This window comes from Drosophila albomicans, chromosome 3 (genome assembly GCF_009650485.2).
Source record: "Drosophila albomicans strain 15112-1751.03 chromosome 3, ASM965048v2, whole genome shotgun sequence".
Classification (NCBI taxonomy): domain Eukaryota; kingdom Metazoa; phylum Arthropoda; class Insecta; order Diptera; family Drosophilidae; genus Drosophila; species Drosophila albomicans.
In genome coordinates this window covers 10,813,692-10,836,877 of record NC_047629.2, presented here as the reverse complement: position 1 = coordinate 10,836,877, position 23,186 = coordinate 10,813,692, and the positions used below count along the sequence as shown (strand labels likewise).

General features: G+C 33.8%; 7 protein-coding genes across 9 annotated transcripts; 5 read left to right on the top strand and 2 right to left on the bottom strand.

Annotated features, from left to right (window-relative positions):
- The first annotated feature begins 292 nt into the window (after nucleotides 1-292).
- LOC117568190 (helicase ARIP4) lies at nucleotides 293-7,543 on the top strand. The gene is given in 9 exon segments (XM_034248648.2): nucleotides 293-703; nucleotides 1,131-3,767; nucleotides 3,987-4,561; nucleotides 4,621-4,801; nucleotides 4,803-4,817; nucleotides 4,877-5,582; nucleotides 5,643-5,766; nucleotides 6,025-6,258; nucleotides 6,711-7,543. Coding segments are annotated over 8 exon segments (5,169 nt in total). The 5' UTR covers nucleotides 293-703; nucleotides 1,131-1,134; the 3' UTR covers nucleotides 7,412-7,543.
- Nucleotides 7,544-7,561: 18 nt separating this feature from the next.
- LOC117566709 (uncharacterized) lies at nucleotides 7,562-11,631 on the top strand. Its single transcript, XM_034246254.2, has 5 exons — nucleotides 7,562-7,586; nucleotides 7,648-7,898; nucleotides 8,747-8,808; nucleotides 9,814-9,995; nucleotides 10,063-11,631. Exons 2-5 carry the CDS (start codon nucleotides 7,844-7,846, stop codon nucleotides 11,555-11,557), a joined length of 1,794 nt encoding a protein of 597 aa, XP_034102145.2. The 5' UTR covers nucleotides 7,562-7,586; nucleotides 7,648-7,843; the 3' UTR covers nucleotides 11,558-11,631.
- A 601-nt stretch (nucleotides 11,632-12,232) lies between these two features.
- Nucleotides 12,233-13,321, bottom strand: LOC117568230 (muscle LIM protein 1). Of its 2 annotated transcripts, XM_034248704.2 has the most exons (4): nucleotides 13,228-13,320; nucleotides 13,008-13,132; nucleotides 12,765-12,924; nucleotides 12,233-12,410 (listed from the first exon to the last, which is right to left on the bottom strand). In XM_034248704.2, exons 2-4 carry the CDS (start codon nucleotides 13,120-13,122, stop codon nucleotides 12,407-12,409), a joined length of 279 nt encoding a protein of 92 aa, XP_034104595.1. In that variant the 5' UTR covers nucleotides 13,123-13,132; nucleotides 13,228-13,320; the 3' UTR covers nucleotides 12,233-12,406. The 2 variants fall into 2 exon arrangements, with proteins under 2 accessions (XP_034104595.1, XP_034104596.1); XM_034248705.2 differs by lacking the exon at nucleotides 12,233-12,410 and having other exon boundaries at nucleotides 12,761-12,924; nucleotides 13,228-13,321.
- A 1,182-nt stretch (nucleotides 13,322-14,503) lies between these two features.
- LOC117571625 (uncharacterized) lies at nucleotides 14,504-16,681 on the top strand. Of its 2 annotated transcripts, XR_007954959.1 has the most exons (5): nucleotides 14,504-14,556; nucleotides 14,634-15,399; nucleotides 15,458-15,859; nucleotides 16,082-16,187; nucleotides 16,260-16,681. XR_007954959.1 is itself a non-coding variant. In XM_034253847.2 (4 exons), the coding sequence occupies exons 2-4, from the start codon at nucleotides 15,806-15,808 to the stop codon at nucleotides 16,649-16,651; spliced, it is 552 nt and encodes a 183-aa protein (XP_034109738.1). In that variant the 5' UTR covers nucleotides 14,579-15,399; nucleotides 15,458-15,805; the 3' UTR covers nucleotides 16,652-16,681. The 2 variants fall into 2 exon arrangements, 1 of the variants encoding a protein (XP_034109738.1); XM_034253847.2 differs by lacking the exon at nucleotides 14,504-14,556 and having other exon boundaries at nucleotides 14,579-15,399.
- A 29-nt stretch (nucleotides 16,682-16,710) lies between these two features.
- On the bottom strand, nucleotides 16,711-19,281 carry LOC117566710 (uncharacterized). Its single transcript, XM_034246255.2, has 10 exons — nucleotides 19,259-19,281; nucleotides 18,731-19,085; nucleotides 18,531-18,667; nucleotides 18,359-18,455; nucleotides 17,546-17,733; nucleotides 17,403-17,482; nucleotides 17,297-17,341; nucleotides 17,065-17,152; nucleotides 16,887-16,999; nucleotides 16,711-16,827 (listed from the first exon to the last, which is right to left on the bottom strand). The coding sequence occupies exons 1-10, from the start codon at nucleotides 19,279-19,281 to the stop codon at nucleotides 16,721-16,723; spliced, it is 1,233 nt and encodes a 410-aa protein (XP_034102146.2). The 3' UTR covers nucleotides 16,711-16,720.
- A 251-nt stretch (nucleotides 19,282-19,532) lies between these two features.
- Nucleotides 19,533-21,944, top strand: LOC117566711 (radial spoke head protein 6 homolog A). The gene is made up of 3 exons (XM_052005665.1): nucleotides 19,533-19,882; nucleotides 20,170-21,037; nucleotides 21,117-21,944. Exons 1-3 carry the CDS (start codon nucleotides 19,640-19,642, stop codon nucleotides 21,821-21,823), a joined length of 1,818 nt encoding a protein of 605 aa, XP_051861625.1. The 5' UTR covers nucleotides 19,533-19,639; the 3' UTR covers nucleotides 21,824-21,944.
- Nucleotides 21,945-22,166: 222 nt separating this feature from the next.
- LOC117567471 (ejaculatory bulb-specific protein 3) lies at nucleotides 22,167-23,126 on the top strand. The gene is made up of 2 exons (XM_034247491.2): nucleotides 22,167-22,406; nucleotides 22,775-23,126. Exons 1-2 carry the CDS (start codon nucleotides 22,205-22,207, stop codon nucleotides 22,915-22,917), a joined length of 345 nt encoding a protein of 114 aa, XP_034103382.1. The 5' UTR covers nucleotides 22,167-22,204; the 3' UTR covers nucleotides 22,918-23,126.
- Nucleotides 23,127-23,186: the final 60 nt, after the last annotated feature.

Sequence of the window (23,186 nt, the reverse complement as noted above, 5' to 3'; positions counted from 1 at the left end):
AAATTTTAATATTAGGGAATATTGCACAAATAACATTAAACAATAGAAGCTCTTTTTCGAAATGAATCTGTTATTGTGGGAGGGAAATTATTTTCCAAATAAAAATATACTGCTTTAGTTATCTAATTATTCAACCACCTCTACAATTAAATTAAATTTAAGAATATAATATCTGAATCAGAATAATCGTGCTTATCTACATTCCTTATTATAATTACGGTATTATACCAGACTCGTGTTAAGCGATATATCGATATACACACAATGCATGAAAATATGTATGTATGTTATTAAATAGAATACAGTAGATATACATATTTTTATCATGAGAAAAGCGAAATTTGTTTGAACATTGAAAACAATTAAGAAATTATTGCAATTGAGCTGTCATGGTTTTCATAGAACTGTTGTAGTTACCTGTGAATGTAAACAATATGAAGAAAACAATTGATATACTATGTTAACTATGCACGAAGCATATGATTATACAGACTTACATGTCTTCATACCTCCATATGTACATACATATAATGAAAACTAAAAACTTGATCTCAATTCTGAGTCGCCGGCAATAATTGTGTTTTGTTTATGTGTGTAACATGTGTAACGAACACCGATTCTCTTGGAATAAAATGCTATATATCCATTACAAAAGAAATCATATAAATACGACGTAAGGAACATTCTATAAATAAGACATTTGGTAAGTACTTAATTTAAAATAAACAATCATTTACTCCATGACTTGACTTTTTAAATATTTACTTATGTGTAAAATTACTCTGCAATCAAAATAATACAACTACTAGGATCTACCTCCCTATGAGCTGTGATTTATTAGCATAATTAATGATTCCCAAGAAAGACTTAAACAGTTTTTTTATAATCCGACGATTGAATACTCTGACTGGGAAATGTGAAATGTTGTACATGTCTGCCACTTTTTATTTACTAAACGATTTCTAAATTTACACATTGATCCTTCTCAGATTGAACAAATTGTGCCGATTTGTAAAATATATTTAAATTTAAAGTTTTAATAAATTTATATGGATGAGATTTGTTTTATCATATGGACATTTTTCCTAAAAATCTTAACATATCTAATAATGTGCCTTTTGTATTTGTAGGTAAATGCAAAGTTTTAAAATGGAAGATGGAAATCAGGGCCGTGTTCAGGATACGAACATGATTGAAAATGATGGTATACCTAAGCCGGATCCTCGTACAAATGTTTTTGGTTATCAAACGCCAAATAATATGTTAAGCCATCGTAATTTGATGACCAGTCATGCCGAGATGATTGCCAATCATCCACATTTGATGCCTAGCCTTCCAGAGATGTCAAATAATCATCCAGAGTTGTCAGCTAATCTTCAAGAGAGGATTGCCAGTCATTCAGAGTTGATGGTCAATCATCCCGAGAGAGTTGTCAATCATGCAGAATTAATTGCTAATCAGGAGAGGATTATGAATCATCCGGAAATGTTAGCCAGACATCAGGAAAGAACTGTCAGTCACGCAGAGTTGATTGCCAATCAGGAGAGGATTGCCAACCATTCAGAATTATTAGCGAATCATCAGGAGAGAATTGCCAATCACGCAGAAATGATTGCAAATCAACAGGGAAGGCTTGTCAATCACGCAGAGTTGCTTGCCAATCATGCGTTAGCGAATCATGCGGAAATGCTGGCAAATCGTTCCGAGTTGATGGCGAATCACCACGCCTTAGATATTGGAGGAAGAACTACTGCCACGACTAATATAGGAAACATGATGCCCTCTATCTTAAATCCATACGCACCCAACGAAAGTTTGCCGGATGCAACGACCAACAATCCATCACTTGTGCCTCCTTCTGCCCATGGTCAAAAACGAAAAAATACACAAAATAAGGATGAGAATGCAAGCAACAAGAAGAACATGTTGTCAGCTGCAACAGCAGCTGAGGAGAAGAAAAATAATCATCTAAGGAAAAATATACGAGATGTGATGAACGAGAACAATTTGGATACGACAACGCTGGCAGCTCAACGCGAGGAATCGGAACGATTAGCTCGAGTTGCCGATCAACAGAAATCGATGCGAGAAATTCGCAAACAGGCCGTGCAACAGAACTTCTTTCGCATTTTAAACTTTGAAGACTCTGATGAAGTTAAGAGTCCCGTAGATAATCCTATTGTCTTGCCGGATGATGAATTGGCATCAGTGACATGTGATGAAACGAGCAGTAGTTTAAGTTGCAGCATGGATGATGTTTTAGATAAAGACACTAGCAACGAACCAACAAATGAAGTAGTTACAATTGATGATAGTTCTGATGATGATTGCATATTGTTGTCGGAGGAGGAAGAGGAGGAGGATTACAATGAAAGTGACGATGCTACGAACAGTGGTTTGCATGTCAAGGATATGTATAATATACCCGATGAGTATGGCCGAGTTGTTGTGAATATTGCACACCCCGAGGGTGAAGAAACGTTATACTTGGCTCCTCAGATTGCTAAAGTTATCAAACCCCATCAAATTGGCGGCGTGCGTTTTTTATACGACAACATCATTGAATCGACAAGAAGATTTCAAAAATCCAGCGGCTTCGGTTGCATACTCGCTCATTCCATGGGGCTGGGCAAAACCTTGCAAGTTGTTTCCTTCTGTGATATATTTTTAAGACACACTTCGGCCAAGACCGTGCTCTGCGTGATGCCAATTAATACTCTACAAAATTGGCTAAGCGAGTTCAATATGTGGATACCACGCCACTCAGAAGATCACAACATTCGTCCACGTAATTTCGATATTTTTGTGTTGAACGATCAGCAAAAAAATCTGACTGCTCGAGCAAAGGTAATTCTGAATTGGGTGCACAATGGTGGAGTTCTATTGATAGGCTACGAATTGTTTCGCTTACTCGCCCTGAAGTTGGTAACGACGCGCAAGAAGAAGGGGAAAAATCTGCACCATGATGCACATGATACGAGCAAGGATCTAATGAATATGGCATTTGAAGCACTGGTAAAGCCCGGTCCGGACTTGGTAATTTGCGATGAAGGACATCGCATCAAGAACTCACATGCTGGCATCTCACTTGCATTGAAACAAATACGAACTCGTCGTCGCATCGTTCTCACCGGATATCCACTACAAAATAATTTATTGGAGTACTGGTGCATGGTGGACTTTGTGCGTCCTAACTATCTTGGTACTCGTACTGAGTTCTGCAACATGTTTGAGAGGCCAATACAGAATGGTCAATGTGTCGACTCGACTCCCGATGATATCAAGCTAATGAGATATAGAGCGCATGTTCTGCATTCTTTGCTTTTGGGTTTTGTGCAACGACGTTCACATACTGTACTCCAAACAACTTTACCACAAAAGTTGGAGTATGTTATCCTCGTGCGAATGACGCCTTTTCAACGCAAGCTTTACGATACCTTCATGACGGATGTGGTGCGTAAGAAGGCATTTCCCAATCCATTGAAAGCTTTTGCAGTCTGTTGTAAGATTTGGAATCATCCCGATGTTTTGTACAACTTTCTAAAAAAATGTGAGACTGATTTAGATTTAGAAATTGATGAAGAATCTGCCAAGGCCTCTGCAAATTCAAGCGTTGAGCCAGGAGCGAGTAATGTTGCTGCACCAATAATCTCTCAGAGCACTGAACTCAAACCTAATTTGAATGGACCTCCAAATCAACCGACAACTAACGTTGGCTTTAATAACTCTGCTAACTCTGAATTAAATAAAAACTACGCAGATAAAAGGTAAACTCATTTGCATATAAATAATATTAGATTTTCAAATATTTATTTTAAAATAAGTTTTTAAAGAAACGAATATAGAAGAATCGCGAAATAGATCTTAAATTCTAAATTATATATAGTCGATCGTTTAGATGATCGAAGATGTTTCATATTGTAAATAGAACACTACATATATGCAATCGTATCGGGAATAATATATATTTTATATTTATCTCATAGCTACTGCGCGCAAAAGGAGGATCAACTCAACAACTATAGTAACTACAATGCAGAAGGCAAAGGCAATTATTGGTTGGATTCTACAATGCTGTCGAAGCCGAGCTATGTGGAGGTTATAAAGCCAACAGATACGAATATGACAAAAGATTTTGAAACTATCACTGGCTCATCGCAAATTGTTGATTTGGATACGAATGAAATCAAAACTGTGGAAAGAAATACGTTGCCTATTCCCGTAAATCAACAACACGCATTAAATGCTGGCGATAATTCTACAAAGAGCCTTAACAGTATTAACAATGACGCAATAAAGAAAGTCGTCAAACCAAAAAGAAATGACGAGTTCTCATGTTCCTGGGCTCTTGACATTATGAAGAACTACGTGCCCGACCAAATATCCAATTCACCTAAAATGGAGATATTTTTTTGCATTATGAAGGAGAGCATATTTATGGGCGATCGTATATTGTTATTTAGTCAAAGTCTGCTAACATTGAATCTAATCGAAGGTTTCCTAAAATCAAGTTATGTGCCAGGTAGCACAGAGTTTTGGATCCGCAATTTTTCCTATTTTCGTAAGTATTTAATTATTTTTTAATAATCACAAATTTAGTAATTAAACATTTTTTCAAAGGACTCGATGGCTCGACCTCCTCACAGGAAAGAGAGAGACTTGTAAATGAGTTTAACGCGAATCGTAATATTAAGCTCTTCTTAATATCTACCAGAGCGGGTTCTTTGGGTATCAATTTGACTGGCGCAAACCGAGTTATCATATTTGATGCCAGCTGGAATCCTTGCCACGACACACAAGCTGTATAGAATCTATCGGTATGTAAAGTTAATAACATTATTTTTATGGAATCAATCGTAATATATTTGCGTTGCAGTTATGGACAAACAAAACCGTGTTATGTGTACAGAATTGTCATGGATAAATGCCTGGAAAAGAAGATTTATGATCGACAAATCAAAAAGCAAGGAATGTCGGATAGAATTGTTGATGAGTGCAATCCAGAGGCACATTTATCGATGAAAGATATCACAAATTTATGCCACGATTACAGCTCAGACGATGAGCGTGCGGAGGGTGAAGTTGATAAATCTGATGAGGCCAAGGCAACTGCGTCAACAGCTCAAACTGCATCGGCAACTCCAGCTGAATCAGCAACTACAACTGAATCCGCTACTACAACTGAATCAGCAACTACATCTGCGTCTGCCCCTGCAACTGAAACTGAAACTGCATCTACATCTGCATCGGCAACTGAAACTTCAACACCAACTTCAACTCCAACGACAGCGAAGATAAAAGACGATCCCTCAGTTCCGACAACTACCCATTTGGATCCCATAATTAATACCATTATTGAATTGCATAAGAACTATATAACAAAAGATCCCTTCCTTCATGAAAGTTTACTGGTTGATCAGAAGGACAGACAGTTGTCGCAAGCTGAGAAAAGACAGGCACATCGAAGTTATGAGCTTGAAAAGAAAGCATCCGTGAATCAAAAACTCACGTATACTTCAGGGAAAATGCAATATAAAATTGTGAACAACGATGGCACTGTTGTTACTCGACCCGTCGCATCGGTAAGGCGTAGCAAATTTATATTTATTATATTATTAAATATCATTTTATATATATCGTAGATAAAACCAATTCAGACAAAGAAAACAAACAGTACTGTGACTGGAGGTCGCTCGACACGATGGATTCCTGCTGAAGTGTGGCAAAGGCAAGGCATGACCGCTCAGGAAATGACATTGCCACTTGGTAAGAATTGATATATATTTCGATTTACTGCTTTAAAGTTTCAACTAGCTTAAGAGGTTAAGGTAATGGAGAGACTATCGAGTTATATTAAACTTTTATTGAATCAGTTAAGAGAAATTTGATTGTGCAATTTCCTAGACATTGAAATTTAACTTTAATACCTCTCCTATTACTAAAAGACTATATATACTCTACTCTCTATACATATTTTAATATAATTCATTTACAATAATCGCTTACACATTTATTTTTAATTAGATGTTGTCATTCCAACAAATTCATCGGAGAAATCAAACATAATACTCAAAGCGGGACAAAGGGTTATGGTGTTAAAATCAACAAAAGGCATCTACATGCAATTGGATAGTGGCAAAATTATTGCAATTCGGACAACTTCCAAGCGCACCGATGATAAGAGTAGCAAAGATGACGTGATTGACATAACATCTGATTGTGATGCAGATACGCCCAAGCCCAAGTCATCAGAGCCAGGTAAAACAAGTAATAACACTTAAAAACTTAAAAATAGTCGTGACAATCAGTAATCAGTATTAGAACTTCAGATAATTCCCGAATCTTAAATCAACAGCTGTTAGTTTTTAATAATTTATTTTTAGAATTTGTAGTTTACCTGATTCAATCAAAATTTGTATAGTTCTTTCTTTGTGTTTCTACTGTAAACATACTAGCTTCTAAATCGTAATTTGTTATTTTTGAGATTAAAGCGTTGTCACTTTTACCTTTACCTTATTTAGTTTGTAGATCTTACTGCACAGAGATAGATGTGTATGGTTGCATGTCTTCATCAAGAATAGGAGCTAGTGATACATTTTTTGTTTGTTATATACAACATTAAATTATAAAATAAGTGGCGCGTATAACAAACAAACAAAAATAAAATAAAATTGTAATAAATTTTAAATGAATTTACATGTACTTTTCAGAAAAAACGACGGATAAATCTACCGAACAAACCTCAAATGGCGTGGCCGCTACTAAAGAGTGCCCACAACGCGAGGCCACAGATACAACTTCTTTCACGAGCACTGGAAGCATCAGCGATTTGCAGCAACCAAAACCACAAATATCACAGACTAATAACCATAATCAAAGCGTCGAAAGTAATGCAGCAACAATATTGCAACAACCGATGCCGGAAAATGTAGAATATCAAAAGCAACAACAGCTTTATAAGCATGAAGCGCAGTTGCCCATTACCGAATCCTATAATAGTTCCATTAACGTTCAGCCGAATACATCACATGCACAAACAACTCCATCAACTAATCTACCCAATAATGAATTTACTGAGAATTCCTATTTTGCTGGCAAAAATGTGCAGCATCCATTTCCTCCCCAATATTATACTAATTATTACGACAATAAGAGCACGCCGACAACGCCCGCAAATTATCATCTCAACAATTACACGCCCTACGGTCATTTCAATTTCTCTCCCTATCATTCCAACTTCCATTCATCGCCTGGTTATAGTGGTAGCTCTGCAGCATATATTAACTCCAATGTGTTTCCGAGACAACCATGGAATGCCGTTGGTAATCATCAGACGAGCAATGAATCGATTCGTCAGCAGCAATATATGGGAAATACAACATACCCAATCAATGAATGGTCCTCACAATAAACAAATTGTAATCAAATAACAAACACAACACCCACTATGTATTTCTTGAATTCACTTTTGACTAATTTATTTATTAGACTAGATGAAAATTATCTTGAAATGTAGCACTAAATACAAAATAAGATTAGTTTGTCATTCCAAACAGATAAAGTTTATTAATAATAAATAAAATTAGGTATATATATCTATATACATAATATATATATATATATATAGAAATATATATATATATAAAGTGAAATTTGTATTATTGCAGTTTGATGGTGTAATGTTTGTTAATACATATAAGGGAGAATACTAATCGCAATGATCAGTTCTTGGAGAAGAACATAAGGAACTAAAAGCTTCGTGGGGCATTGTTATGGTTAATGGATGCATTGGCAGATCTAATAGTAAGGATGGCTACTTTTGTCTCTATAATGTGTTACCCATATGCCAATGTACTCATCCAATAATAGAAACCGTCTGTATTTCATTTTCAAAGAAAGTAAGTTTTTCTTTAACTCACAATATTACAACGAAAAAATACAAGAGCAAAACGTGATGTGAAAGTTGTTCATGCATGTAGTGTTCTGCTTCAGAGATCCGACAATGTTAATTCGAGCAATTTGATGCTGCAGAGATTAATATGCGATGTTTTGATACCTCGCAGCTTACTTATAATATTTGCATTATTATTTTTATTATTTTACATCTCTCATTTATAATAATCTGAATATAATCTGAAATATGTTATCATGTTCTGTTTAAGTTTTAAGATCCAAGATTTCTGAGTAATTGTTATAATAACCAGCCGAATAAATAGTAAGCGAAATAATTTTCTTATGTGTTGAGAGTCTTCAAGATAATTTGAGGGTATTTATAAGTCGTCATTTGTTTGTTGCAGATAGAAAACTAAATATTGTAGTCTGCCTACCTCATGTGTATATTAATATTTAATCGCTGGCAGTGAAGTTTACCATCATGTTCGGGCAACATCTTCGGACCATCAATATTATATATATTGCTTTTGGTAAAAATTAAAAGTTTAATTAATGTGACATTATAGTTTTTCAAAAAAGTTTGATCTTAAAAGAACACGTGCAATAATAATATGCTAAGAATATAAAATTCTATGAAACTGATTTTATGAACTGTCGAATCTTAATACCAAATTTAAGCGAGTCTTAATAAATTAAAAGGACTTCTCTAAATGTGCTACAAACATTATTTTCATGTACAAAAATGTATTACAATAATCAATTTGAATTTAAAATTGATAAATTATTTTTTACGTTGTGAAATGAAAAATATTTGAATTTATTCGGGCAATCAATTTGGTTCGTTCAATTTCAGGTATAATAATTGTTGCATATGCATCAATTATATTGGCAGACAATGTTCGACCACAATCGGGGGTAAGTACGGTAATCCTAAAAAAAAGTATGCATTTGCTCAATAGGGACTAGAAATGCAAATTTTTTCATTTAACTAGAAAAATATGAAACATCACCTATCCTTAATCTGTTTTTAGCTAGTTAAAGCTAATAAATAATTTTATTAAATAATTATTTCTAAGAGCACAAAAAGCTTTCTTCAGCATGTGGGTTGCGGTTTACTATATTATTGGATGCCTATACATTGAATGCCATCAAACATAGTGTACATGTATTGTGCACTTTAATGAGGATCCTATTATGATTATGACTAAAAATTCTTTGTACTCTTTTTAAAATTTTTTAAATTATAATTTCCTACCTATCCTATATTTGTGAGTTAATCCTTTTCAAGAAGAATTTGCATCAGTTATGGGGTAAAAACTTTTTCGAGAAAATATCCTAAGTGTGTCTTTATTTTAATTGTATTATTTCAAGATGCATATAATTACATTTGTCAAGTGTTATAAGTTAGTATCTTTTAATCCAAAAAGGCAATAATTTAATACTAAAATAAGTTAAAAATGTTGTTTCAAATACATTTTGCAATATACATAAATGGATCATTACAGTATATGCCAACTTTTATATCCGCTACCCATACGGTAGAAGGGTATTATACATAACTTTGTGCCGGCAGGAAATGTATGTAACAGGCATAAGGAGGCATCTCCGACCCTATAAAGTAAATATATTCCTGATCAGCGTCAACAGCCAAAACGATCTAACCGTATCCGTCTGTCCATTTGTTATGTTCACACGCAGATCATGTTTGTTTCAAACACCACAAATCGACAAAACTCGAAAACCAAGCTTAATTATAAAGCTTTAGTCTTTTAAAGCGAGTTTTGGTATATACAAAATAATTATAGTCTTTGTGATTTCCTAAAATTTAGAATAAAGCCATAAAACTTATATTATGAAAATGTGAAATTGACTTTTAATATACTTATTACTTTTTTTATCTCTTTTCATGTTGATCCAAAGGCTTTCTATGTTTACAATCCTCTAGGTCATAGTCAACCAAATAAGCTGCGAAAGCTTTACTGGTATTCGATGGGACAACCGATCTTAGCTCCCAGGAAACAACGAATGGCTAGCTTTCAGATGAAGCAACGATATCAAAATATTCCGATTAAAATTACCTCAACCTTTACGAATCCAGTGAGGTAAGTTTGTTTAGTATAAAATAACATCTTTCTTTTAAAATAACTATTAAATTGCATTACATTTAAGGAACACTTATCGCAATGCCTATGATGCCTCAATATCTGCAAGTGCCTTGAAGTCATATATGAATTCGGTCAGCTTACCAACGACGGCATTACCAAAGAATTCACCAAGATTTCAGCCCAGCAACCCATATGATGAGCCCACTTATGAGGATAACAAAAGTTGCGTAGAGAAGAATATTACAATGGCGGCTCAGGACAGTGGAATAACAGTGGCACAACATCTGCGACCAGTGCAGATTACTTCCGTGCCGTATAACATTCCCCCAATCACTCCACTTCCAATTGTACCTTATGTATCCCATACCTACTTTACCCTTGATGATGTTGTCATTCCCAGTTCTTCTGAGAACCTGCTCTATTACAAGCCCGAAGAGAAGCAAATAATTCCCGAGGTTACACCGCCTCCCTTAACTACACAAAGAAGTAAATCCGCTGAAAGTCCGTTAATCGACATCTTTAATATTTTTGGCATTGAACCAGAGGAGAAACCCATAATAGAAGAAAAACCCCAAGAATTAGTCAGGGACTCAGAGATAACCACAACATCGTGGATGCCAGTTACAATGAATATCATAAAAAATGAAACAAAAATGGATATAAAACCTTTTAAGCCAATGTCATTAAGCCAAACTATGGTTGAGAACGTATTGAATATTGTTACCAACCATAAAAATTCAACCCTAATGCCAGAAATTGAAACCGTCGCGAACTCAAGCAAAGAACTATGTAAAGATTGTTTGAAAGATGAAATATTGACAACTTTGAGTCCCATATTGAATGAGATTGAAGACAAAAAGATTGAGAAACCAATAGAAAAGAATCCAGTAAAAAATATGAAAGAAATCGATAATCAAAGTAATAGTTTAAGTAGTTTAAAAACCCTCACATCCACAACATTCATCGGCTTGCTAACATCGAAATTGAAAATTGCTCAAAATCACAAGAAATTCTCACCCATCTCATTAAAGAAATACTCAACGACGACAGCTCCTCCAGTATCTTCTACAACAAAAGCTGCTCTTAGAAAATCCAGACGAACTAAAAACTATTCGAGGCAAAGAAAAGTTGACGCCAATTTAACCAGATTGAATAATTATAATCTGACGAATGCCAAGTCAACTTATTCAAAAATATTACGACCCACTTTAAAAGTAAATCTTAAAGATATAGATAAAGATAAAATACAAACTGTAAATGTGACAGATACAACATCTTATTCAACTTCAACTCAAGCGCCTGTTAGGAATACCCCAAAAACTGTGAGAAATACCCCAGCTCCAAGAATGATGAGTACTTCAACTTCTAGTGAATCTCCGCCTTTGTCTGCGGAATCTGCCATTATGACCATATCGAATGCTAATGGTAGACACCTCAGAGGATCCATGCCGACATTCAGAAAGCGTTTAGCCGAAACACATAAAAGATTCGCTCCAACTACCGATATGCCTCAATTGCCTATTGAACTCTATTTTAACAAACTCTCTAAAACTCAGTAGGCTACCATACTTTGTTTGCATAAAAACTATCATTAAATTTATTTATAATTATTATTGAATAAAGGTGCAAAATACTCAACTATTTATTTTTATTATATAGGTTTTTTTTTGTAAACACTCAATATTCTAAATTATTTATTAGGAATTATAATTTCTATTAAATAAGAATTATTTATAATTTTATATTTTAAAAATAAGATGAATAATTTGCAATACTTATTGCTACATATTTTCATTCACTTAGGTCATCATCGAAAAAGTTTATAGGAATAATATCGAATATGGTATACGCTTGCAGATTGTTGCTACGACGCGGGCTATATGTATACATCCAAAAAAGCTTTTCATCCGAAAATTATATGCCGTATAAGAACAAGCAGAACCTATACCAATATTTATTTCAGAATAGCTACAAAACTGAGAACATGATAGAACGTCAAACAAACAGACTAGCATGTTGATTTTCCTTCACCACCTTGAATCAAGAAAATCGAATATATATATATGCATATATATATATATATGCTTGTATATACACATACATAGAGTACTTGATGAGGTTTGACACACCTCCTGCAACAAATGTATAGCGACAGAATTGTAATATAGTCGTATACGTGATTTTTTGACAACTTGTCTATTTTTCAGCTATTCAAATTAAAAACACTATGAATGTATATTTTAAATATTAAGTTCTATTTTAAAATTCCTTTTATTAGGTTACAGTCAGTGATGAAAATGAATACAAAAATAATTTTTACCGTAGAATTTATATATATCTGGATAAATATAACACATAGGGTCAAGACGATTGGTTGTTGACTTTAACAAAATTGGTCACGAACCGCTCTATCTGAAAGTGCACAGAAATAAATTCAAATTAGTATGAATTGTGATTTATAGTTTTGGAAATATATTGGCTGCTTGTACCCGATATACACAAAATTGGCTGCTCTCTCTCTTTGTTTATAACTTTTTGCTTAAGTATTTACATACTCCCTCTTTCTCTAATTTTAATTGGAATCTTTGACAGTATGGACTAAGCTCAAGAGCGAAATCACGTGCGTTCTGTTATAATCCTATATCAATTTGAAGTTTATTCTATGCATATCGTAGTGTACAGATATTGTGATATATATATATATATATAAAGTATATATCGGGTAGCGCACATTCGAATACTTTTCCGGATTTACAGAATGCTTACTCTCTATTTAAATGTGCCCCCGAGTCCATCGACAGGCAACCAGCACCACCGCCAAAGCCGTATCCCTTAGGACCGTACTTGCGTCCGTGGCAGTTTTTGCAGAACAGTTCCTTCTCGTGCTCAGTGCAGTTTGTCGAGTCCAGAGCCTTGTTGCACATACCTAAGGAACAAGATAATATTGGTAAGAGTCCGGTTTGCTTCCATGAATCTTGTGACGCGGGAGGAGGGGAAGGAAACACTTACTGCACTTGAAGCAAGTCTTATGGAATTTGTAACCACCAGCAACGCGCTCCTCGGCAGCGTATACCGACTTGCCGCACGCTGGGCACTTGGGAGTCTCTACGGGAACGAAAGGCATTTTGTGATGTCTGCAAAGAGTCGAAGCAACAACAATAATAATAAATATACATATATGTATATATGTAGATAGTATATAGCTTAGTTTTGGCTATAGTATACATACCGTAGGTAGACTTGTAACGAAGTTCCTGTCTGTCAAAGATGCTGCCGACTGAACTGGAAAGATTCTGTACACTGGTAGTCTATATTTGTGGATGCACACGGCACAACAAGAAAATACATTTTGCGTAAGAAACACAGCAATAAACTGATGAGTATAATCGAATATTTCGCCTCGGCGCTGAATACCACCAACAACAACAATCGTTTACAACAATGCTACAATTACTTTAAACCCGAATTCCCCCCCTTAAAGACTCCTCCCCATCTGATATTGATAAGTCGGTCTAAATGGATACCAGGCAAAGGTGCATATACGGTTGTGAGCCACTGTAGCTGCTTACATATATAGACATAAATATACCTTCGCCCGCTGTACATATTTATGAGCAATACTCTTATTATTATAACAATTTATATTTATGTGCAAACACTCACAATCATATCCACATGTGCAATATGCATATACATGTACTTAGTATAAATAGATCATTAATAATGCACACATTTGTGTGTATGTCTAAACATTAATGCTTCAAAATATATGTATGTACGTAAACACATATTTGGAATGTATGTAAACACCTACATCATTTCATATGTTCATATGTATGAATGTATATGTGTAGGTAGCTATTTAATTTTTCACTTCTTGAGTACCATTAGGTGGCTGTCAGAAATTGTGTAACACATGGCGTATGGAATATTTTCGAAATCTTCCACTTACATGCGAAAGTTAATTACATGTGTGTGTGCGCGTATTAATAAAGCATGTCAGTCTCCCCATGATCGATGTATTTTTATTTAACAAACAATTAAAACAAGTGCGCCAAGTGGCAGTGCTCGACTGCAAATTACCCTGTAACCGAAGTTCAATCATCGTATATTGATACTTTTACGCACTGACTCACAAATCTATTAATATTCAGGCATATACACAAAGAACATAAACACAAACTTACGCGCATGTTAGGGCAATTTCAAGTTCACAATCACATTTACTCATCTTATATGTATGTGTATACATTCCTACAAATACATACATTTGCATTCGCGCACTCTTGGAAATGCATTTGTGGGTGTACGCACACTCACACATACATAGACTGTGGTCTGCGAGGGTGGTTTTATGAGGCACAAATGTGAGCGGCTAGAATCCGTTACATACTTTCAGGCTGTGAAAGAAACTATAATTCGCATACAAGTCGCTAGAGGTCGCCAGGTGCAGATCAAAATATTGAGGAAATCATTTTGATTTATTCTGTAGAATGCCATGAGTTAACAATTTCTTAATAATATTCAAGGAATTGTTTTTCGATCAATAACTATTATGGTGAGAAGAATATACACAAAAATACTTCTGCAAATAAGCATTTGAACAATTATTAAGTTGTACGCTTTTTAAATTAGAATATCGAAGAGAATGCTTCACGGACTACGAGTATCAATGGATGGGGTATATGGAAAATAACTTATATACATTGCAAAATTCAAGCTAGGTTTTTATTTTAATTCGTCTAATACTAATTTATTAAAATAAATACAATATATTGTGTGATATTATCATGCATAGGTATACACATAATTCATTAACGAGACGACGAAAATCAGTTAAAAGAATTCCCTATAATTTTATATTTGCTATACAAAAGAAATTTAGAGATAGCAAATTAGGATCTCAAGCCAATTTAGAAGAACATAGACCAATAGATAAGTATTGCATGCAGACAACAACTTTACAACTTCATGCCAAAATACCATTTATTGGATGTTTAAGCTATGTAGCACACTTAGACATAGAAATAAATTTGAAAAATATATTAACAATTCGTAATGGTGAAGATCCAATATATTTAAATGGTTGGAAGCGACCTGCACTACATAATTTTCTAAGTGCTGTAAGAGATCGTATTAATCAGAGTGTCGAACTTATACCACACAAGCTAAAGACTTCTTCATATCATCACGTCGATAAAATATGCTGTAGACGACTTTCAGATCTTTTGAGAGTTCGTGAAAAGCTATTGATATATCAAATAACTACATTAATGACATGGCTTGAAGTTCAAATTGAAATACTTAACACTGAAAAGCAATTTAATAGAATTGCAGATATTCAAGAGAAGAAGAAAATAATATTATTAAATATGCATAAGGAGCGACAAAATATAAATAGGTGAGCTATGTTTTCTGAAACCATAAGTTAGGCTTATCTAATAGACATTCCTTTTTAGGTTATTGCGACTTATTGATCAAAAGTCTGTAACTTCCATCAATACGAATAAAGAATGTTATACTCAGGATCTTTATTTACAAGAGGCCATGGACTTACTGCTAAGGCAGACTTTTAAGAATATTTCGAGCATAAATGATCCTCAAAATAGTAATTTCATTAAGCCTTTGACAAAAGTCGAATACTTTAACCTGTACTTCTGGCTTCTAAAAAAGAATATCGACAAGAACTCTATTTTTTATCGCAAAAATATTGATACGATTAAGAAAATTCATAAACATTATAAGCCTAAACAATTTGTGAATCGTGGACTAAAAACAAATATGATTTTTCAGAAGCAAGCGAAAATATGGCAACTGAAACTTCGAAAAAATCATTGCAAAATCAATGCAATATTATTATGGTAAGTATTTATATTTAACATAATATAACTTTTTCCCAATATTCTATAAGTATTAGTTTGTAAAATAAAACATGTTTTAAGTCATTATATAAAAGTATCATGTTATAAATCAAAGAATTTAAAAAAAGACATAATGTAATGAATATTTATTTTTTAAATTTTAAATTGCATATGACTACGACACACTTGTCAGAACTTGATAATTTTTCAAATATATTTTAGAACATTACAACTCAGACTGAGCCATTTGTCATCCCCAACGAACATGAAGCTCAATTAGCTCGAGTAGAAGGATCCTCATCACCAAGTAAACATTTTCCCAAAAATCGTAAGTAATTATTCATATAAGAGTTCTAATAAATTGATTATTACATTTTTTTGTTCAATTTAAAAAAATTAGAGATCCTTCAAGATGAGGAGCGTTTGTTGTTGGATCGTCTAAAAGAGGATCTAGCATTAGAATTATTTGAAGAGTCTAAAAAGGGACTAAGTAAAAAAGATGCTTCTTCAAACTCGATCGTTTCATTGCTGTGGTTGCGGTGCACACAAACGGATAATATTAAGGAAATGCAGAACTTTCGTTCCAATCGCATGAAATTCGATGGTCAAGGTAATGACGATTCTATTGATAACTTCATCAGATACGAGTTATGTAATGTGGACTTACTTTGGGAAAATCTATATGCTATATCTGTAGATGTTATACAGGCATTGGTCGATGAATTAATATTGCAACATATAACAATTTTAACGAAGAACATTTTTAATGAACCACATAAGATTAGTTGTTGATCAAATATTAAATATTGTCAAGTGATAAAATATTAGAGTTTAACAATAATTATGTATTATCATTTTCATTTAGTGCCAAATCAATAGCTTAGTTTTTTGCAGAATCATAGAAATGACTTCCAAGATATTGAGCAGAGATGCACCAATGAAGAGCCCAATAACTCCCCCAACAGCAACTGTAAAAACAACCAAATTAATATTAAATAAAATTAATTGTTATTAAACTTTTATTTACCAATAAGATCCAATCTGGATTGCGTAACAATGCGATAGAATCTGGCTGAAGCTGGACTGGCAATGTCAATTTCAACATGGAAATCCCTTTGTTCAGTACCCTTCTCTATTGTTCTAAAACGGAGAGAGATTATACATTTATGTGTACTTTTTATTTAACAAATGCAAATGTTGCTAACCCGACAAAACTTATCTGTTGTTCCATGCATGAAGGTAAGCAAACCAAATTAATGCTCACGTAATCCTTTACTTTATTCGATATGTTAGCTGCAAATTGTAGTATAAGATATACATTTTTAGAAAATAATTTGGTAATAAGAATAATATGATAAATTGATAACTGACAACAAATATATTTAGAAAAATAAAATATAGTTTTCATTGTGAAAGTAATATATATAATAACATTACCATCCTGCAAACATTTGACTCCTTTGATATCGCAGTAATTGACACCTGAATTTAAATAAAATTAGATAAGGTTTCAAATACAAACATTTGACATGAAATTACTTACCGTCTTGGGCATTAAAAACAGAGCAATTGCAAGCATCGATCTCCATTTGCATTCTAATTCGAGACATGCAGGTTGAAAAGCTTAAACCGTATATGTATATATTATTTCATTAAAAAGATGCAATTTGTTTGTCTAATACTCACCTATAAACGAATCTTGAATGTGGAGTTTCCTGTGGAAATTTGCACATGCGTTGATTGACCTTTTCATCAATAACTTCGATATTGTTGTGCAGCTCTTCAATATTAAAACTGTAGACTGTAGGCCTGGTTGTTACCGAAAAGACTTCTGCATTAAAATATGGTAAATCCTCAGGACTGTGAATATATAACTAAGAAAATGAAAATATTTTCCATTAAATAAAGATGATAATTAAAACTATTATTATATTCTTAAAGCATTTATAGTACTAAAATATATTAAAACTATTTGTTGTGATTAGCTGAACTATCAACGAGCAGCTCAAATTCTCAACTTTTTTAATTTATTAATTTAAAAATATATGAAAAGACCCTCGGCTTAACTTTACTTTGAAAGTTGTCACTAAAATTTTAAAATTAGATATACAGCTGGGAATTCAGATTTTCGTATGCTTTGAGTGTCACTTCTGTCATTGAAAATCACAATTTTTTAAATTAATTCAATTGTGTTTTAACATTATTATTATTAAATAATATATTGTTTAAAGCCATATATTGATATATAAATTTGGCACAAAAAATAAAAAGAATAAAAAAATAATATATTTAGTATACTGTAAACTTTGACCTTGGAATCTTTCCATTTAATATTTGTAAAGTATTTGTTACTAATAAAGGATAGTTGCTAAATTTATAAATTCAAATTAATTTAAGTCTGCAAAGTGTTATTCTGAAGATGCGTTTTTACACTAAAAATGTTTATCTATGGTAAACAAAGCGATAAAAATTAATGTTATTTCTATAAAAAACACTTACTTGATATTTGTATAGCAGATCATTATGTAGAACTATTGTTACATTGCGTACTTTATCGGACGATGTATATTTTAATGGTAATTTTTCGATGGTTTTACTAAAAATAATAAAGCAAATTATTCGATGAGTCACGCGAGTTAATTTTACGAGTTTATAGTATATTTATACTTACTAGTCCATTAAATTGTTGGCGAGAAAACAGTTTCCAACTTCGAGCTCATGAAAATTGAATATTGATTCGCAATCTTCAATCAACTTATTGCCGAAATAAAGTTCTTTAATTATGGTCTTGCACGATTGTGCAAGAAACTGAGAAGAAAATTCTAAAATCAGATCGGACAGTTTATGTCAAATTATACATATGTATAATACCTCCTTTCTCATTTCCAAAATGTTAACTCCGCAAGTTGAATTCCAACCATTGCAATAAGCTTCTTTAATATTGCTATTTTCTGGTATCAAGAAGAGGTACTCATATATGTTTTTCACATAAATATTTTCAATTTTTTTATCGGGGGGTGCTCGTTGCCTTATTGCCTGTGTAAACGCCTCTGTTGGCTTATTCTTGACGAGGCAAATGCTGATGCCTGGAAATGTATTCGACCAATGGATATATGTAGTCGTTACCCCAATTGAAGTGGAATCTGTGCGATATCTTGTTATCATCAAAATGAAGATTGAGCCCATATTCCAGCCGGAAATAATGATAACAGCGATCCAAAAAAATCTGCAATTAACTTGAAATTGTTAAACTATTTATGGAACTATATTTTCCAAAATTTTACCTTTTTTTAAAGAAATTATATTTGAAAAAATAAATTATTTTATTTGTTTTCATAATTTTGCGTTCTAATAACTTGGTTGTGGATTTTTTGGAAAAATCAATGAATTTGCCACAACTTTTTGTTTGACGAATCGTCCATCTTTAAATAATTATATACTTAAGCTAACATAGTAATTGGTTGCTGCATGCAATCGGGCTATTAAAAGTGTGATGTCATAACGTCAAATATTATTCCAATTTCAATTCTGGTAGTATTTGCACATTTTTGGAAGTATTGTTAAGTATTTTAATATTAAATATTTCTCAATATTATTTTGGGCCTCATTTCGCACATTTATTTATTTTATGTGGTCGCAATTATTTTAGAGTGGATTTACAGTAGATTAGAAGCTTAGTATTTTCTATCAATCACAAGGCGTTTTGAGTAGTTACATATATATTTTTTTTGAGAATACATAATACTTAGTAAATAAACAAGTAAATCATTTATCCTTATAATGGATAGTGATAATCAATCGTGTCGCCATTTTTCACTTGACTCAACGTCATCAACTCAATCGGATCGTCCGCAGACCACAAATAAAAAGAAGGCAAAGAAGACTCCAGGGAAGCCAGAATCAGAGGTGCAGATATCGCCACCATGCTCCGATATCATAACATCGTCGACATCATCCTCATCGACCACAATATCGATGCGTGCTCTGGACTCTGATAGTCGCGTGCCAAAGGGTGCTATAAAAGTAAGTTGACAACAGTTTCAAAACTTTAATAAACTGGTCTCGAATGTCCGATATCGTAATCCATTTTAAGAGAATTAATATCAATTTTTTCTGTATCTATCTTCTTTACAATCCTATTGCAATATAATTTCCTTAAGTTGTTCAGAATCTAGCTTTTATTATTTTTCACACAAAACTTATTTCGTTTTTTTAGGTTCTTTTTTTATAGAAATTTAAATCATTTATGAATAGTAATAGTTTATATAAATTAGATACAGAGCTGCAAATAGATCTTGATGATTCTCTAGAACATGATTTTGGGGCTGATGAGGATCTTGGGGAAGAAGCAGTCATATGATTCTCTTCGCATGTTTGTTACATTCAATGAGCGTGTTGAGCAATTGCAATTCTATTGGAATCAAGCCGGCTTCATCATTAGCAAGAATGATATTTTTCAATTGGCAAGTTCCATTAATCGTTTGCAAACTCATCCATCGATAATGCAATGTCGCTTCTGGGGTTGTATTTATGGTTTGAAGAGTTCCTATTACATCGTCGAAGCTTCGCTGACACGTGACGAAATGTTATCACGTTTAAATATGATGGAGGATGAGATGCGCGAAAAGCAGCTACCGTTTAAGATGCGGAAGAATCAAGAGTATAAACCCAAGCCAGCGCATATTGGACCCGAGCTAACTCCAGGAATCTATGGTTGGGAGAATATTGATCCTGACGATTTGGCGAAAATGACACCAAAAGCTGAGCCGGTGCCCTTAGCGGAAGAGATCGAATTCTATGACATTCCACCCGAGTTTATCGGTCGCGGCTGCAATCGATTCTCATACTTTGTGGTCAATAGTCTCTATGATGATTGGATTGAATTGCCAATTGTAACGCCTCGCCAAATTATTGTCTCGCGTCACATCAAAAAGTTTTTCACTGGTGACTTGGAGGCAGATGTCGTCTCGTATCCCTGTTTTCCCGGCAAAGAGAAGCATTACTTGCGTGCAATGATTGCTCGCATCTCCGCGGGAACTCACATAGCCCCGCAGGGATATTACAGACGCATGACGAAGAAGGAAAAGGATCTGTACGATGGGATCAATATGGATGAGATGGAAGAAGAGGGAGAGGAGGAAGAAAACTACAACGAGGGCGAAGAAGATCAACTGCCAGGTTGTTTCATTGGATAGTTGAATATATAATCTTGAATTTGACTGATGTTTGCTCCTTTCTTATCATTGTGTTCCTGTAGATAACGATGTCATGCTTATGAAGAATGAACGTTTTGAGATTGAGCCATTGAGCACTTTGGCAACTCCCATTGCTTGGGTGCATTGCCGACCAAACATATTAAACCAGGGACGGATTGTTTGGTTCGATGAAGAAAAGGCAAGTAAAGAGCGGGAAAGACAACTGACTTTATACTTAAAGATGCGACTGATGGAAGAGATGGAAGAGGAGGCAGAAGAGGAGGAGGCTGAAGCTGAAGAAGAGGGCGATGAAGAAGAAATGCTTACAGGTTTTATTCACGCAGAAATAGGACCAGACATCCTGTCATCCTGTGGAAACGATATGAATACAGAGTGCCCATCTCCCTGGCTCGTACGCTTTACCAGCAAGTATACTAATCTGAAGGAACGATTGTTGATCATACAATCGAATCTGTGGCCTGGAGCATTCACATTCCTATTTGAAAACACTTGTGAATCTATTTATTTGGGATGGGGACACAAATTCTGTAGACGAAATATACCGTTTAATCATTTACCAAAAGTACAAGAGGAGTTTCCTCATGGAAGCGAAGACTTCATTGAATCAACCGATCCATCCGTCGAAGAAGAGTTGGCCTACAATGAGTGGCTGCTCAACAAACAGAAGCGGCCCACTGAACTCGGCGAAGATGGCAACGAATACGACATGGAAGAGGATGATGATCAGTATGGCGATGACGACGATTAGAGCGAGACTCATTAACAATAATAATCAATTATGCCGCCGTGTACATACATATTATTTTGTTAATTTGAGTGAATGAATAAATAGAATCACAATATTGTCGTGATGCCCACATTTGTTACAGTTAAAATCTCCAACTTTGCCAGACTTTAAATTAGCTTCAACAAATAATAATTTGAAAATATATTTTCAATTCTTAGAAGATTGATTAGATAAATTCATTATTGTTTTTTGAATTTGTTTGTCGCTTGCCTGATTTTTAAATATTGTTCTTTATACAACCCCCAAAGATGATATTCAAGAGCGCATGCGTTCAAAAAAAACAAACCAAATACACAAGAATTTTCATTCCACATTAAACTATTTCGAAATCAAAACGGAGTTATGTGTTTGATAAAGAGAACCAATCAAAGAGATATTTTAGTTTTATTGTTTTGTTTGATATTATTAATATTTAATATGTCCAAAGTCGATGCCGATGAGAAGAATATTAATAAGTTATTGAACAATCAGGCCGTTGTTAGTCGTCAAATAATGTGCATTCTAGAGAAAAGTCCTTGCGACCAACTAGGACGACAATTAAAAGGTGAGTAAACTGATTTACAAATGTACATATCTATATGAGTAACAAATTAAAAATAAGCTTGAGTTGTTTAGTGTGCAATACATTGCTCATACATTGATACAATAAAATTTCGTCTCTAAGACTCACATAATTGATATAAACATTCTGGGACACCTAATGGGACAATCAAAAGTTTTTTTTAAATAAGTTCAATTCCTTTATATTAATTTTTCCAACAATGGATTAAAACTTTAAATCTGAACTATCTTGCAAAATATATGAAAAGGACATCGAATACTTTGTAATCGTTGGTGTTTTGTCATTGCTTTGAAACCTAAATTTCATTTTTTTTGCCGTAATAAAAAACAATGATTACATTTTCATTTCAGCTGCTCTTCCAGAAGTCATAACCAGAAAGTGCCGCAATTGTTCTCCGCAGCAAGCGCAAAGTGCTCAGAAGCTCACAGCATTTTTACAGGCTCGCTATCCAGATGTTTGGGCTATGCTCTTGCGGAAATATTCGACTGCTTAGGTCAATTGTGTGTATTGAATGTGTACTACAAATATTTTGCTGGATAAGTTTCATATATACAAATTGGGAAACATTTTTTGCAAGCTTTGGTGTCTTGGCATTGCTTTGAAACCCATATATTAGAAATGCTAAATTAAATTTGTATTTTGTATATTTGTTGTAAAGAAACTCTAAAATAATTTCCAAATAAACAAACTTTATAAACTACAGTTGGAGAACAATTGATGGTTGGGCAGCGATGAAAACGGTTCAAATTGCATTCGATGATT